This window comes from Melospiza melodia, chromosome 6, assembly GCF_035770615.1.
Source record: "Melospiza melodia melodia isolate bMelMel2 chromosome 6, bMelMel2.pri, whole genome shotgun sequence".
Classification (NCBI taxonomy): Eukaryota; Metazoa; Chordata; class Aves; order Passeriformes; family Passerellidae; genus Melospiza; species Melospiza melodia.
The window spans coordinates 2,728,606-2,744,942 of record NC_086199.1 but is presented as its reverse complement, the minus strand read 5'-3'; the positions used below and the strand labels follow the sequence as shown (position 1 = coordinate 2,744,942).

The window sequence follows — 16,337 nt, the reverse complement described above, 5'->3', positions numbered from 1 at the left end:
ACTCAACACCAGAGCCACTCCTGCTGCTCTGTCCCACTGGCACAGCCCTGCCCTGCCCCTCAGCCTCCTGCCAGCCTCTCCCAGCCAGGGCAGATCGAGCAAACCCCTCAGCTGGTGATTCATGGTGCCAGCAGGCTCATGGCACGTGCTGGGGGCTGATCCATCCCTGCTTTATCTCAAACAGCTGCTCTCCTTGGCACAGGCTGGGCATGTAGGTAAATATTTTGTCTGTGGGGTGGGAGGAAGTGTTTTAGGGTACCACCCACAGGAGGGCACGTTTGACACGGAGCTCAGCTGCTCTGGCAGCAGGAGGTAAAGTCCCAAACCAGGTGAGGGCTGAAAAATGGGTTCTGGGGGGTCATGGAGCAAGAAGGAACCTCTGAAATGAAGAGAAATCCTGCCAGATGATCTGGCACTGCCACTTCCCTGAGTCTTAGGTTCTGGGGGGGTCATGGAGCAAGAAGGAACCTCTGAAATGAAGACAGGTTCTGCCAAATGATCTGGCACTGCCACTTCCCTGAGTGTTATGTTCTGGGGGGGTCATGGAGCAAGAAGGAACCTCTGAAATGAAGAGAAATCCTGCCAGATGATCTGGCACTGCCGCTTCCCTGAGTGTTGAAGTGGCTCAACTTCAAGCTGGGCATCACTGGGGCTTTCACCAGGGCTCTGAGGAGCCTCAGCTCTTGGTGCTGCTTCTCTTCTGTGCTCCTCTGGCTGTAGTTTGTGCACACACAGCCTGGGGAAATTGCCCATTTTTACCCATTCTGGCTGAAATGCTTGGAGGAAGGAGGATTGAGCAGATGTGGAGTTTTCCCAGCACCTTTCCCTTTGCCCCTTGCCCCCACAGGTGTGTTTGGGGTGGCCCTGAGGCTGGGATTATAATAAACTGGGATTTGGAGAGCTCCAAACACAACCCCCATCCAGTCCTAAGGATTTGGGATCATCTTGCAGTGCTTCCCTGGTGGGGTAGAGCACAGACAACTTGTGGAAAAAGTAGTACAGTGATATTATCCATTCATGCATTTATTTCCAGCTCCTCTTGCACTGTTTTCCTGTTCTCTGACATCTTTTCCTACTACTAGAAGACAAAGTTAGATTACAAGGTTGCAGCTGAAGCCCCAAGCTCAGATCTTTCAGTGTATAACTTTCATGTAATTTCAGTCAAGAATCTTTCTTGTGTGTAGTTCCATGCAGTGTTCATCCTGCAAACTGAATTATTTAATTGCCTGCAGGGTATGCAAACCAAATAAAATTAAGTCCACGTGAGCTGCTGTCATCTCTTTTGGCTTGACAAGAAAAAAAGTGATGTTGGTTTTGCATCTCTGGATTTTATTCAGGATGAGCTTGGTTCTGGCTTGAATTGGTCACCAGACATAACAAAACCAGACCTGGCCCAAATGGTGCTGCCAGTGGGTGGGAGCTCCAATGTTCCCACTTTTACAGGGATGTCATTCCTTTGGATACAGAGAGCAGCTGAAGATTATCCCCAAATCCTTTTTTAGGTCACTTTTAGACCCAACCTTTAAGCTTCCTGCCTTGAAGGATGTAAAGATTTCAGGAAATAAAGATGTGGTTGGTTAGTGCCTGTGGTTTGTTGTTTTGATGTGTTTTTTATAATGTCTATATAAATTTGCAACAGCTTTAAATTGGGTAACTGGATTAGCAAATTGCTGCTGTTTGTTTTTACAAGGGTGATTCAGGTTAGGGGAAATCTTAAATCACTGCTAATCTTCATTAGTGTGCAAAATGCAGGACAGAATTCAGTAAATGTGTGAGGGTGACACACTGAGCTGCAGTGTAAACACTGAAAATGTGAGTGAGCCTCCAAACCATGCTGCCTCAACAAAGCAGAGTTATTCCAGTGGGGTGGGGAATTGTGGCTATTTTTTCCCCCACCTCCCCATTTCATGTGACTCTGTGCTCCATTTCTGCATCCTCCTCTCTGCTCCATTTCCATGCTGGTAAATAGAATTTTATTTCAGTTGTTGTGTGGCTCTTGCTGGATTGTGAGGAGAGGCTGAGGGAGCTGGGCAGGGGCAGAGGAGGCTCAGGGGGCCCTTGTGGCTCTGCACAGCTCCTGACAGGAGGGGACAGGGACAGGAGGAGGGAGAACAGCCTCAAGTTGTAGCAGAGGAGCTTTAAATTGGATATTGGGGAAAATTCCTCCATGGAAAGGTTTGTCCAGCCCTGGCACAGCTGCCAGGGGGGATTTAAAATCTCCCTGGATGTGGCACCTGGGACATGGGCAGTGCTGGTTGAACTCAGTGATCTGTTCCATCCTGGATGATTCCAGGATTCTCTGATTTCCCCAAGGACTCACTGGGGGTGTGGGGGAAGCAAAATTACTTCTGTGTTGAGCAACTTTGTAATCTGCCAGTAATGGATGTGTCAGGAAACCACAGCTGAATTTGCACTGCTTCTTTCTTTGTTGGTTTTATTTCCTTCAGGGCTTGCACAAAGCCTGTTGAGTGTTCAGGATGATGCAAGAGGGATCCAGCAGATGCAGAGCAGATGTTTTTGTGCCAGATGGCTCTCTGAGGCCAGCAGGGGGACTGCTGCACTCATCACAGAGTCATGGAATGGTTTGGGATGGAAGGAACATTAAAGATCAGCCAGTGCCACCCCTGCCATGGCAGGGACACCTCCACTGTCCCAGGGGGCTCCCAGCCCTGTCCAGACCAAACCACACCAAACCAAACCAAACCAATCCAAACCAATCCAAACCAAACCTGATTAAACCAAACCAAACCAAACCAAACCAAACCAAACCAAACCAAACCAAACCAAACCAAACCAAACCAAACCAAACCAATCCAAACCAAACCAAACCACACCAAACCAAACCAAACCAAACCAAAAGAAACTAAAACAAACCAAACCAAACCAAACCAATCCAAACCAAACCAAACCAAACCTGACCAATCCAAACTAATCCAAACCAAACCAAACCAAACCAAACCAAACCAAACCAAACCAAACCAAACCAAACCAAACCAAACCAAACCAAACCAAACCAAACCACACCAAACCTGATTAAACCAAACCAAACCAAACCAAACCAAACCAAACCAAACCACACCAAACCAAACCAAACCAATCCAAACCAATCCAAACCAAACCAAACCAAACCAAACCAAACCAAACCAAACCAAACCAAACCAAACCAAACCAAACCAAACCAAACCAAACCAAAAGAAACTAAAACAAACCAAAACAAACCAAACCAATCCAAACCAAACCAAACCAAACCTGACCAATCCAAACTAATCCAAACCAATCCAATCCAATCCAAAAACCAAACCACACCAAACCAAACCAAACCAAACCAAACCAAACCAATCCAAACCAAACCAAACCAAACCAATCCAAACCAAACCAAACCACACCAAACCTGATTAAACCAAACCAAACCAAACCAAACCAAACCAAACCAAACCAAACCAAACCAAACCAAACCAAACCAAACCAAACCAAACCAAACCAATCCAAACCAAACCAAACCAAACCAAACCAAACCAAACCACACCAAACCAAACCAAACCAAACCAAACCAAACCAAACCAATCCAAACCAAACCAAACCAAACCTGACCAATCCAAACTAATCCAAACCAATCCAATCCAATCCAAAAACCAAACCACACCAAACCAAACCAATCCAATCCAATCCAATCCAAACCAAACCAAACCAAAGCAATCCAATCCAAACCAATCCAATCCAAACCAAACCAAACCAAACCCAACCCAACCCAACCAAACCAAACCACACCAAACCAAACCAAACCAAACCAAACCAAACCAATACTGATGAACCAAAGGAGTTTCTTTGGGGCTGGCATTGTGGCATTGCTGCCTGACTGGTCCCACATGCAAACTGCAGCTCTACCTCCCTGTTATCCTCCAGGAATGGCTTCCTGAGGCTCACCCAGGAGGGACCTGAGCTGGCAGCCTGTGCTCGCTGCAGCCATGTCCCTTCTGCTTAAACTTAACTTGGCTTGCTGGGAAAAGGAAAGAAAATTAGGAATTATTTCATTCTCTGCAGTGTTAAAAAGCCCTGGCTGAGTTGTTTATATTTGTTATGTATTTAGTTGTTGTATTTGATTTCTTATTTTCGATGATGTTGATTGTGATTTTATTGTTTTTTTCTTCCCAGGTTACTGGTTATTTAGATGACTGCACCTGTGATGTAGAAACCATCGATGCCTTCAATAACTACAAACTTTTCCCTAGACTGAATGAACTCCTGCAAAGTGACTATTTTAGATACTACAAGGTCATTTTCTCTTGCAAGAATTGTATTTATTTGTGTGCTGCTGCCTTTTTTTTTTTTAATCTCCTGTGAACTTATTGCTGATCTTTTTAAAATCAGACACCTGCATTTTAACCCTGATCTTTTAAGGGTGCAGTCAGTCAGTTGGAGCCTTCTGTTATGAGGAGAATCTCAATAAGATGCAATGTACTTTTAAGAGGATTCCAAAGATATTTTCTTATCCATTTTTGCCTCTTAAGCAACACATCAGTGAGAGGAGTTCCTTTGGTGAGCTGTGATTTAAAGATGCTGATGAGCAATTTAATTTATGATCCATAATGAGAGGATTCCCCATGGAAAACCTGCATCAGTTCCAGACCCTCAGGTTCACTGGTGGCTGTTGCTGCCAGAGATTCCATGGATTGGATTCCATGAGGTGGATTCTGGGTCACCAAGGAGCTGCTGGTTGGAACAAACAAGTGCAGAACTTGGATTTTTCTTGGAAAACTGGGAAGGTTGGCTTGGCTGCAAGGGGGAGATGAGTTACTGAACGGGGTGATGTGTTCTTTGCAGGTAAACCTACAGAAACCTTGTCCCTTTTGGGAGGACAACAGTCACTGTGGGATGAGAGACTGTGCTGTGCAGCCCTGCCCCTCTGTAAGTGCCAAATCCATTCTTTTACCTTTTCTTTATTTATTTAACTTTTGCAGAGCAAGAGTTAACAGCAAACAAGTGACTGAACTTGGTTATTTTAGTTACAGCAAAAACTGGGGCTCTGATGGATCTTTCATGGGTGCAGCAACACTGCTGGCCCTAAGAAAGGCCAAAATCCTAAATTCTGTAATAATACTAATTCAAGTTTCAAGGCAGGCTGGGATTTTAACAGCTGACCCTCTGCAAACAGCCAAAAACTTCTCCTGGTCTTTATTTTTCCATTAGTAATTAGTTTTTAGGGCAAATCCATTATAGTTTTTGTGTTAATTGACAGAATTTGTTGCCCATGAACTGCACTGTGATTTAATTTTGGCTGATGAATTTGTCTCTGAGCTTTCCAGCCCTGTTGTAGGAAAAATGGCTCTTTGAGCATCCCATTTCCAAGGGCACTCCTGTCCCTGTATCCTGGACAAAGGGGTTTTGTTCCCTCAGCTGTAAGAAAACCCCCTGAGTGCAGATGTCTGCCCAAAACCAGGGCTGAGGAGGTGAGGGAGTCACAGCTTGGTGGCCCCTTTGGGGACATTTCATGTTTTGGTGTTGACAGCCAGCACAGACTGTCTTACTCCCTCACTCTTGGGTTCTAAAATGGAATTATGAAGTTGGTTTTTTTTTACACCTCAAAATAACCCTAAATGTTGTTTAAATAACTCTTTCTTCCTTAAAAAAAAAAAAAATCTATTTTTGGTAGTGATTATGAGTAATGTGATGGAGTTCTGTTACAATTACCTAAGTTTTAGCTGAAAGTTGTTCTTATTTTAAGAACTGACTGTCCCTGCTGTTCTTAATTAAAATAATAATAATAAAAATAACTCTTATTGCTTAATTTTTTCTTTTTGCCATCACAGCATTTGCTCCTGTAGAAATGGTTCTATTGCCTTCCTACTCCTGGGGAAAATGGAAGTTGAGGAGAATTTTGGGGCTGGTTGTGTGGGGCTGACATTCCATGATGGAATGGTCAGAAGGAAGTTTGGAATATCATGTGTCAGGGGCTGGTAGATGAAAAATATGAGGAGGCACCTGGGTTCCTGCCTGGCTTTCCCAAATTCCTGCTGGGATAAGCAAAGCACAACCTGATGTAGCACCTGAGGAAGGCTTCAGACCTTTGGAGAAGAGGAATCTTGCGATAGATTAAAAACACAATCAAAATAAACCACTAGGAATGTTTCTTCTCCTTGGTGTGGGGAGGAGTGAGGGGTTGGATGTGCTGCAGGCTGGGCCGAGTGCTGTGGTCACCTCTGGCAGCTGTGGTGACACCCCAGACCTTTCCCAGAGATGGGGCTGAGGGGTCTCACCAGCCCCACAGGTGGCACTTGCCTTGTTTTGCCTTTCAGGATGAAGTCCCTGATGGAATCAGAGCTGGAAGCTACAAGGTGGGTGTGGCTGAGCACAAAAGGATGAGGGGGGTTTGTTTTGTGGCCCAGTTTTGTGCCACAGAAGTGACAAGGTTGGAAAAGACCTGGAAGATGATCGAGCCCAGCTGTCACTGCACCAGCCCCTCAAGTACCACATCCATGTGGGGTTTGATCACTTCCAGGGATGGGAACTCCCCCACCACCCTGGGCAGCTCCTTCTGATGCCTGGCAACCCTTTCCAGGAAGGAATTTTCCCTCATATCCAAATTAAACCTCCCCTGGCACAACTGGAGGCCATTTCCCCTTGTCCTGTCCCTGTTCCCTGGAGCAGAGCCCGACTCCCCGGCTGTCCCCTCCTGGCAGGAGCTGTGCAGAGCCACAAGGGCCCCTGAGCCTCCTTTGCTCCAGGCTGAGCCCTGCCCAGCTCCCTCAGGGATTCTGCAGCCCCTGCCCAGCTCCTCAGGGATTCTGCAGCCCCTGCCCAGCTCCTCAGGGATTCTGCAGCCCCTGCCCGACTCCCTCAGGGATTCTGCAGCCCCTGCCCGGCTCCTCAGGGATTCTGCAGCCCCTGCCCAGCTCCTCAGGGATTCTGCAGCCCCTGCCCAGCTCCTCAGGGATTCTGCAGCCCCTGCCCGGCTCCTCAGGGATTCTGCAGCCCCTGCCCAGCTCCTCAGGGATTCTGCAGCCCCTGCCCAGCTCCCTCAGCCCCTCCTGGTGCTCCATTCCCTTCCCCAGCTCCATTCCCTTCCCTGGACCCTCTCAAAGTCTTTTCTGTCATGAGGAACCCAAATCTGCCCCCAGGCTTTGAGCATGGCTCAGTAAATGTCAGAATGTTCTTTAGACTTGAAATTTTACTCTCTTCAAGTGCTTGGAGAGCACAGAGGCTGTGAGGTGGCTGTGCTGGATGGAGCCAGGTGTTCTGCCATCTCCTCAGGAGTTGGTGTCACCAGGCACACAAAGCTCCCAAGGCACTGCCAGGGCTGCAAGACTCGTCAGCATTGCACAAACCTTTGGGACATCCTGCACAAACACAGTGAGGCTGAACCATGAAAGCCTTCCTGGGGCTTAACCTCTGTTAATAGTGCGTTGAAGGCTAAATTAAAACAGAAAATAATTTATTTTTTAACCCTCATCCCTCCCCACCCCTTTGCTTTCCAACCCAGTACTCAGAAGAAGCCAACAGCCTCGCTGAGGAGTGTGAGGAGGCCAAGAGGCTCGGAGCTGTGGATGATTCTTTGAGGTTTGACTTCCTTTGCCATAATCCTTCCTTGTCCTGAAGGAAATCTGGGATCAGAGCCCTCTCTGAGAGTTTTCCCCTCGTTTTTTGCAGCAAGGAAACTCGGCAGGCAGTGCTGCAGTGGGCACAGCACGACGACTCCTCAGACAGCTTCTGTGAGGCTGATGGTATGGGCACCTGCAGGGATGGCAAGGCTGGCATGGGATTTGTGCACTTCTGCACAGCTTTAAATCATGGAATGGTTTGGGTTGGAACTGTAAAGCCCATCTTATTCCACTCCCTGCCATGGCAGGGACACCTTCCACTGTCCCAGGGTGCCCTGACCAGCCTGGCCTTGGACACTGCCAGGGATCCAGGGGCAGCCACAGCTGCTCTGGGCACCCTGTGCCAGGGCCTGCCCACCCTCACAGCCAGCAATTCCTTCCCAACATGCCACCCATCCCTGCCCTTTGTCAGTGGGAAGCCATTCCCTGTGTCCTGTCCCTACAGATCCTGAGTGAGAGCTCCTCTCCCACTCCCTGTAGCCTCTTCAGATCCTGGAGTGTTGCTGTGAGGGCTCTACACAACCTCCTCTTCTCCAGGCTGAACAGCCCCAATTCCAGAGTAATATATCATCAAAACAGCATTTCTGCTCCTTCCCACCCCCCTGGCCTGAGTATTTTGAAAATAATACACAAATATTTCTGACAAAGCTTCCTTGCTGCTCTGGGCCTTGCTGTGTTCAGCAAGGTGGGGCAGAGGTGGCTGGGCCAGCCTTGGGAAATGTCATCTTCCCTGAGAAAATCGTTGTCCCTGAGGCAGCTGTGCTCCACAGACATCCATTCTCCTGATGCTGAGTACGTGGATCTGCTCCTGAACCCAGAGCGTTACACTGGCTACAAGGGCCCCGATGCCTGGAAAATCTGGAACAGCATTTATGAGGAAAACTGCTTCAAGTAGGTGCTGTGGGGTCCAGTTCCACCAGCCTGAGGGTGCTGGTTTGTGCAGAGGAGCAGAAATCAATCCTCATCTTCCTCTTTGCTCCAGTGCCTGTGCAGGGTGGGATGCACCAGGGACAAGACATGTGGCTGCCCCAAAAGAAGAAAATTTACTTTTCCTTTCTGTTTTTTCTAAAAAAAAAGGAGAAAGCAACACCAACCCCCCACAGAAACCCACATTTTGCTCTATCCTTTCCCTTCCTGAGCAAAGTTAAAGCATGGAGAGGATTTTGGATCCCCTCAGGCTGTTTGAAGTAGCTGCCTCTGCTCTGCTCTGTTTGTGCACACAAGAGACAGTAACTAATTTACATCTCTTAATTATATTATTTTTTTCCTCCTCCTAGGCCTCAGAATGTAAAAAGACCTTTGGCATCTGGCAGAGGTGAGTCATTCATTTATCTCACCAAGTGGGTTAGTAGTGAACTGATCCCAGCTCCAGGAGCAGCAAATGTTCCCTGGGCTCCTTCTCCTGCTAGATCAGAAAGATCTTGTAGCTCTTGACCAAGTGTAGAATTTTGTGGCACCTGGAAGTGGGTTTTTCTAGCATCCATTGTGGAGAAAGAATGTCTGATCTTGCAGTCCTGGAAAAAAGGTGAGTTTTGAAGGGGTTGGGAGCAGGGCTGAGCTCTCCCTGGGTCCCTGGTGTCTGAGGTTGGCAGTGCCAAACCACCTGTGATGGCTGGAAATGAGAACCTGGCTGGATCCCCCATGGAACCACCCAGAGAGCAGCTCTGCCCTGGAGCCAGGGCCAGGCAGTGTCAGTGAAAGCAGGGAAGGATTTGGGAACAAGAGACCATCATCAACCTCCAGCAGCACCCTCTGCCACCAGCTCCCCATTTCCCCCTGAATCATGGAGCTGCTCCTGCCCCTGCTGTGACCCTGGTGGGAAGGGATGGCTCTTCTGCTGAAGGAGATGTGCAATGTCCCTGGAAATATCAGCTTGTACTCCTTTGCAAATATTGATCCCTCCTGCACTGGTCAGGTTACTCAGCACTGTTCTCATCCGGTGTCCTCAGTGCTGCACTTGGGCTTTCTGTGTTCAGAACATTCCCAGACCTCCCTGGAGAGGATCCTTCTCTTGTCAGAGCAGATGAGCAGAGCAGTAGTTGCACTTTGGAGCCTAATTTTGGTTGTGTGTAATGTTTTTATTCTCTTTTTCTCTCTCTCCCTCCACCACTTGTGCGTTTTTCCCCAGGAGATGACGGAGGTGAGTGGCACTGTTTGTTTTTACTGCCAACAGAAACAAGTGGGGTGTCCTTATCCTGCTGTCACAGGCTGTGCCTCAGATCATGCACCTGCTTAGCAAAATCATTCATCAGGAAAACCAGGAATGGGAGGCATGGCATTGTAGGAAATCCTGAGTGGGATCACAAGGATCAGAGCCCAGCTCCTGGCCCTGCACAGACCCCCAACAATCCCACCCTGGCATCCCTGGCAGTGCTGTCCAAACCCTCCTGGAGCCCTGGGGCTGTGCCCATTCCCTGGGGAGCCTGGGCAGCGCCAGCACCTTCTGGGAGCAGAACCTTTCCCTGAGATCCAACCCAGCCCTTCCCTGGGGTCTGTCCCTGCTCAGCAGAGTGAAGGGAGATCCCTGTGAGCTCGCTGTCCCAGCCCATCCTCCTGTGAAGGGTTTAAAAAGTCCAGCAGCACTTTTTTAACAGCACAAGTCCAGTCTGAAGGCAGTCACTCAAGTGTGAGGAGCCTTTGGGGACAGGAATTGTTCTGGGATATTTTCAGTGCTTATGACTGAGAAAGCTTTGAACAGACTCATAATCCCAAATTATCTGGAGCTGTAGGAGAGGGGTGCCCAGCTCTGTCAGGCCCTGGGAAGGGCTGCTCCCTGCAGTTCTCCCTTCTCCACAGCATTTTCCTGTCTCCAGACCAACCCCAAATCCTGATCTCCAGATCCCTTCCCTGCACACAGAGCAGGCACAGTGAAACCCTGCCTTGTGCCATTCTGCACGCTCGGTTGCACTCTGTGGTTTTTTGGTTGGTTGCTTTGTTTGTTTCATAAAAATATCCCTCTCCCCAGTGTGGCCACAAGAGGAAAGCAATCCCTGATCCTTGTTTTTCCCTGTTTTCCCCCTCCAGCCCCCTGGGGAAAGCCCACGTGCTGTTTGAGCTGCTGCCATGCTGTGTTAGGGAAGCATCACTCACAAGGGGGGGCAGGAAAACTCTTTCCCTGCTCTTTTAATGCTCCTTTCCCAATTTCTGCAAACTGGAGTGGGCAGAGGCTCCTCTGGGGCCAGCCTGGAGGTGGATTCAGGGCATCAGGCTCGGGCTGTTCCCTCACTGATGTGTTTTCATTTCTTTCCAGGGCACACGTTTTACAAGTGGCTCAAAGGTAATCCTTGCTCTGAACGTGGCTGCTCCCCCTGGGATGGACAGGAGATGGGAAATGGGATTAGTGGCCACTCTCAGTGGGATTAGATCCCTGCCTCACAATCCAGTGAGTGCTTTCTGTGCCTTTAGCTGCCCTTTTCTTTGCAGGGGTCTGTGTGGAGAAAAGAGCTTTCTACAGGCTCATCTCTGGTCTGCACGCCAGCATCAACATCCACCTGAGTGCCAGGTACCTCCTGCAAGGTAAATCCTGCTTCCTGCCCCACGCCTCACTGACACCTCCATGGCTCTGCCAGGTGCTGCTTGGAGCCTGTTCCAGCAGGACTCAGGCCTGTTTGTGCTCTTGCAGCACCCAGCTGGTGTAACAGGGTCAGGGATGCAGCTACCTCACGCCTCCAGGTCTGACTGCATGTTCTGTACCAGCCCTTCCAGCAAATATTCCCTCTCTTCTTCCTCCAAGGTTACTTTGGAGTGACTGTGGGTTGAGGCTGTTCCTTCCCAGCCTGGTTTTATGATGGTCAGCCCAGCAAGAACCTCACCTGGACTGGGAAATGCTTGGCTGGGCTTTCCCAAGGCCATTGAGCCATTTCCATTGAGCCATTTCCATGACCATGTCCATTTCCAATACCATTTCCATGTCCATTTTGATTTCCATGTCCATGTCCATTTCTATTTCCAATAGCCATTTCCATGTCCATTTCCATTTTCACTTCCATTTTCATTTCCATTTCCAGCAGCCATTTCCATTTCCAGCAGCCATTTCCATTTCCAGCAGCCATTTCCATTTCCATTTCCATTTCCAGCAGTTATTTCCATTTCCATTTCCATTTCCATTTCCATTTCCATTTCCATTTCCATTTCCAGCAGCCATTTCCACTTTCATTTCCATTTCCATTTCCAGCAGTTATTTCCATGTCCCATTTCCATTTTCACTTCCATTTCCATTTTCACTTCCATTTCCATTTTCATTTCCATTTCTATTTCCATTTCCACTTCCATTTCCATTTCCTTCCCATGCTTTGGTCCATAAATACCTGGTCTGAGGAATCCCACGTTCAACCCTGGACTTGAAAATCAAAGTGATTGCTATGGAATTTGGGAAAATCATTTATATTTAACTAAATAATTGTATTTAAGTGTCTGCAGCCCACTTGGACCTCACCTGGATGTGAGTCAGGCCAGGTTGGAGTTGGGAGATGGGATAATGTGGGAAACATCAGAGGCAAGAGATGAGCTGGGGCTGCAGCATCAGCTTGGGATGACTTTTATATCTTCCACTATGTATTTTATAGAATAATCTTAAATACAGGGGAACTCTGCTTTTAACCTTCATCCTCCATGGGGAAAGCTTCCAAAACTTTGGGATGATTGGGATCTACAAGTGTGTGAGATATAAGTATAGTGAATTAGTATTAGTATAAATTATAGTAGTTATTAGTATTAATTATATATTATTTATATATTATGTTATTTATATGTTATTATATGATATGATATGATATTATATTATATTACATTACATTATATTATATTATAGATCATGTCATATCATATTTACATTATATTTACATTATATATTATATTATATTATATTATATTATATTATATTATATTATATTATATTATATTATATTATATTATATTATATTATATTATATTATATTATATTATATTATATTATATTATATTATATTATATTATATTATATTATATTTATTAGTATTAATTATATTAGTATAGTGAATTAGTATATGAATAAATATTAGCATAGTTTATCACCGGGTGAAAAACTCAGAGTTTTGGGTTTTTAGTTTGGAGGTAGAGAGAAAAACAAGATGAAGGATTTTGAGCATTATCTGATCTCCTTGTTCTTCATCTACTCCATTTTTACAGTATTAATAACACAGAGTGATTGGTTAGAAAGAACCACAACACAAATATTGGGTGAACAAACAAATGATTAATTATTAGTAGAAAGGTAAAAATAAAATACATTCTAAAAGTTAATTAAACAAAATAACTTCAGAAGACCTTAAACCTTTGTGTCTTGTAATTTTTAGCACCTTTCTCTTTGTACACTAAGTCTAGTATTTAAACAACATACTAAAAAAAATAAAATTGATAAGAGAAAAAATAAACAACAACCTAACCTGTAGCTTTTTGGTACCTTTCCCTTTATACACTAAGTCTAGTATTTAAACAACATACTAAACTACTGGTAAGAGAAAAAATAACAACCTAACCTGTAACATTTTAGTTAAAAAATAAACAACAACCTAACCTGGAACTTTTAGTACCTTTCTCTTTATACACTAAGTCTAGTATGTAAACAACATACTAAACTATTGAAAAGAGAAAAAATCAGCAACAACCTAGAGACCAAAAAAACAAAATATCCCATTTGTCTCTCAGTTCTACACAGAACTTTTTAGGGATGTCCCCCTCCAAAGAGCCTTTGGGGGGTCCCACAAACCCCCCCACCTCTCACTGCTTTGGGGTTTGTTTCTGTCTCAGATTCGTGGTCGGAGAAGAAATGGGGCCCCAACCTCACGGAGTTCCAGCAGAGGTTTGATGAAGCCCTCACCAGTGGGGAAGGGCCCAGAAGACTCAAAAACCTTTATTTTCTGTACCTGATTGAGCTGAGGGCCCTCTCCAAGGTGCTGCCCTTCTTTGAGCGCCCTGGCTTCCAGCTGTACACCGGCAACGAGCGCCAGGACGCGGAGATGAAGCACCTGCTGCTGGAAATTCTCCATCTGGCCAAGTAATTGCACTCAGTGCCTGGGGACAGTGGCTCTGCCACCATCCCTGTGTGCCTGACCTGACATGTAAAGCTCCTGGAAAGGCAGTTCTGGCTTCTTCCTGCAGCCATTTGTGCAGTAGGATCACGGAAACATGGAGTGGTTTGGGTTGGGAAAGAGCTTTTTAAAGGTCGTCTAGTCCAGCCCCCTTGCCATGAGCAGGGACATGGAACCAGTGGTGTAGTTTTGCTGGGAACACATTATTAATATCTGTATGCAAATTACAAAATTTGAGTAATTAGTCCCACAGTTTAATTAGTCCCATGGTTTAATAGCCTTGGCTGCCTTTTGGATTTAGCAGAATTGAATTTAATAACTGCCTACGTGTTAGCCCTAAAATTGGCTACCTGTGTGAGTCATCTGTGGGATACCAGGCTTGGCTTCGTGTTTGCAACAAAAAAAAATCCTAAATATCTTGGTAACAGAGGTTTGGGCTGGTGGATGGAGTTTGGAGTAAAAGGAATGGAAGATATTGGAACCAGACAGAAATGGGTGTCTCCTAAAGTGATCAACATTTGATTTATCTCCTCACCCTCCTGTGCTTCTGTCTGTCAGCACTGAAATTGCTTAGAAACCATTGAGCAATTGGTGATAAACTCTCCAAGATGAGATGCCAGCTCAAATTGGAAGGGAAAATACAATCAAATACAAATTAGAATGACATCAATACAAATTTGAAGAGAAAATAAAATCCCAGGGTGGTTTGTGTTGGAAGGGACCTTAAATCATCTCATTCCATTCCTTGGGAGTGGATATCAGATTAAAACCCCTCTGGGGATGTCCAGTGGCTCCCAGCTGTGTTCATCCCAGCCCTGACTGCAGCCATACATCCAAGGAGGGCAGAAATCCAACTCTCATCCTTCCCTTCCAGGTCCTTCCCGCTGCATTTCGATGAAAACTCCTTCTTTGCAGGGAATAAAAAGGAAGCTGCCAAACTAAAGGTAATTTCTGCCAAGGACCCCACTGCAGGAGGCTTTTCCTACCTCAGTCCTGCTGAATTCCAGGATTAATTCAGATTAATGCCTGGAAAGAGCCCTAATTAATGCCTAACCATGAATGTCTTTCCCCCCAGGAGGAATTTAGGCTGCACTTCAAGAACATTTCCAAGATCATGGACTGTGTTGGCTGCTTCAAGTGTCGGCTGTGGGGGAAGTTGCAGGTGAGATTTGTCAGCAATGTTTGGGATCTCTGGGGCTGGGATTGGCCCTTGGATCCCAACCAGGCCCTGGACAGAGCTCAGGGCTGCTGATTCCTCACCTGGGCAGGCAGCAGGGAGCAGCTGGAAGCTTGCTCAGCCTGGGAAACTGGGATGAGGCAGGAGAGGGGAGGTGCAGAGCCTGGCTCCATGGAGGGAAATCCTCTTGGCCTGGAGGAGGAGGAGGGAGGTTTGAATGCTGCTCTTCAAGGCCCCTCTCTGATCCCTGCACAGACACAGGGCTTGGGCACAGCACTGAAGATCCTCTTCTCAGAGAACCTCATCGAGAAGATTCCTGAGAGTGGCCCTTCCTATGGCTTCCAGCTGACCAGACAAGAAATTGTGGCCTTATTTAATGCCTTTGGAAGGTGAGTTTGAGACTTTCCCCTCTGCTTTTGCAGTGTAGTCCCAGTTTGAGCTCTAATTTCAGCAGTTCTGGTGGGGACTCTTGCTCTGCTCATAGTCTGGTACCAGGTGTTGGTGTGGAGTACCACAGTTGGAATGATGTAAAATATTCTTTATACTCTGCATTTCTGTAAGGAATTCAAGGAATCATTTATGCTGAGATACAAAGAATTTCATCATTTTTAAGGGACTGTGTGACTGTCCTTGGAGCACATTGTCCCAGGCAAGAGCTGTTTTCCTTAAGCCTCTCCCCAGCTCATTCCCAGATCATGATGGCATTTTTAACAGGAACCCATCAGTCCGCCCTCTCTGGATAAGGAGTTTTTGTCAGAAAAGGAGGATAATGACACCTTTAGAGGGGATTTCAGGACACTCTGGTTATGCATGAGCTCCTTGTGATGTTGAGAGACCAGGAGTTTCTGGCAAAGAGGATTTTCCAAGGATGAGTTCCTTAACATCCCATTCCCCTGTGAGTCCCAGAGTTTGCTTTGAAAAGAGGCAGGGGAACAGTGAAGGGCCTGGTTGTAACCTCAACCTAATTTAGCTGCAATTCCAAATCTTCTCTTCCCAAGAGCTGCTTGAAGCTTTGCTGGATGCAGCCCCTTTCTCCCAGGTTTTAAATAATTCACTACATCAGTGTTGCTGTAACATTTCCCTTTGCTTTCCTTGCACACAGGGTTTCAACCAGCGTGAAAGAACTGGAAAACTTCAGGAATCTCTTACAAAACATGAGGTGAATTCAGGGAGAAAGAGAGATTTGAGGACAAACACCATCATTGCACCACTCTGACTTAAACCATGGAAACCACTTGCTGGGCCTCCTGTCCCATCATTGTCTGTTACCTGCTGAGGAGATGTTTTATACAAATGGAAAAAAAAAAAAAAAGCTATTTTTTGGTATAAAAATGGGGACTACGTGTAAATTTTATTTTATATATTGGAAGATCATTTGGAATAACTCTTTTTGAAATATTGCTGTGCTATTTGAAGATGAATCAGACCCATGGCCTTGCCTTTGGAAGCTGGAGGTGGGGCAAGAACTGTGCCATTGAATAAATTTGGGGGAAATTC

At 46.2% G+C, this 16,337-nt stretch overlaps 1 protein-coding gene across 1 annotated transcript in view; it reads left to right on the top strand.

Annotated features, from left to right (window-relative positions):
• ERO1A (endoplasmic reticulum oxidoreductase 1 alpha) overlaps positions 1-16,337 on the top strand; it is a 24,310-nt gene extending 7,973 nt beyond the window's left edge. Inside the window, exons 4-18 of the mRNA XM_063159352.1 lie at positions 4,153-4,272; positions 4,822-4,905; positions 6,294-6,332; positions 7,478-7,554; positions 7,645-7,718; positions 8,366-8,486; positions 8,873-8,910; positions 9,724-9,735; positions 10,846-10,872; positions 11,019-11,111; positions 13,383-13,629; positions 14,538-14,607; positions 14,739-14,825; positions 15,096-15,229; positions 15,943-16,337. Of these exons, the coding sequence (XP_063015422.1) occupies positions 4,153-4,272; positions 4,822-4,905; positions 6,294-6,332; positions 7,478-7,554; positions 7,645-7,718; positions 8,366-8,486; positions 8,873-8,910; positions 9,724-9,735; positions 10,846-10,872; positions 11,019-11,111; positions 13,383-13,629; positions 14,538-14,607; positions 14,739-14,825; positions 15,096-15,229; positions 15,943-16,003 (1,284 nt within the window). The 3' untranslated portion in view covers positions 16,004-16,337. The remainder of the gene's footprint in view (positions 1-4,152; positions 4,273-4,821; positions 4,906-6,293; positions 6,333-7,477; positions 7,555-7,644; positions 7,719-8,365; positions 8,487-8,872; positions 8,911-9,723; positions 9,736-10,845; positions 10,873-11,018; positions 11,112-13,382; positions 13,630-14,537; positions 14,608-14,738; positions 14,826-15,095; positions 15,230-15,942) is intronic.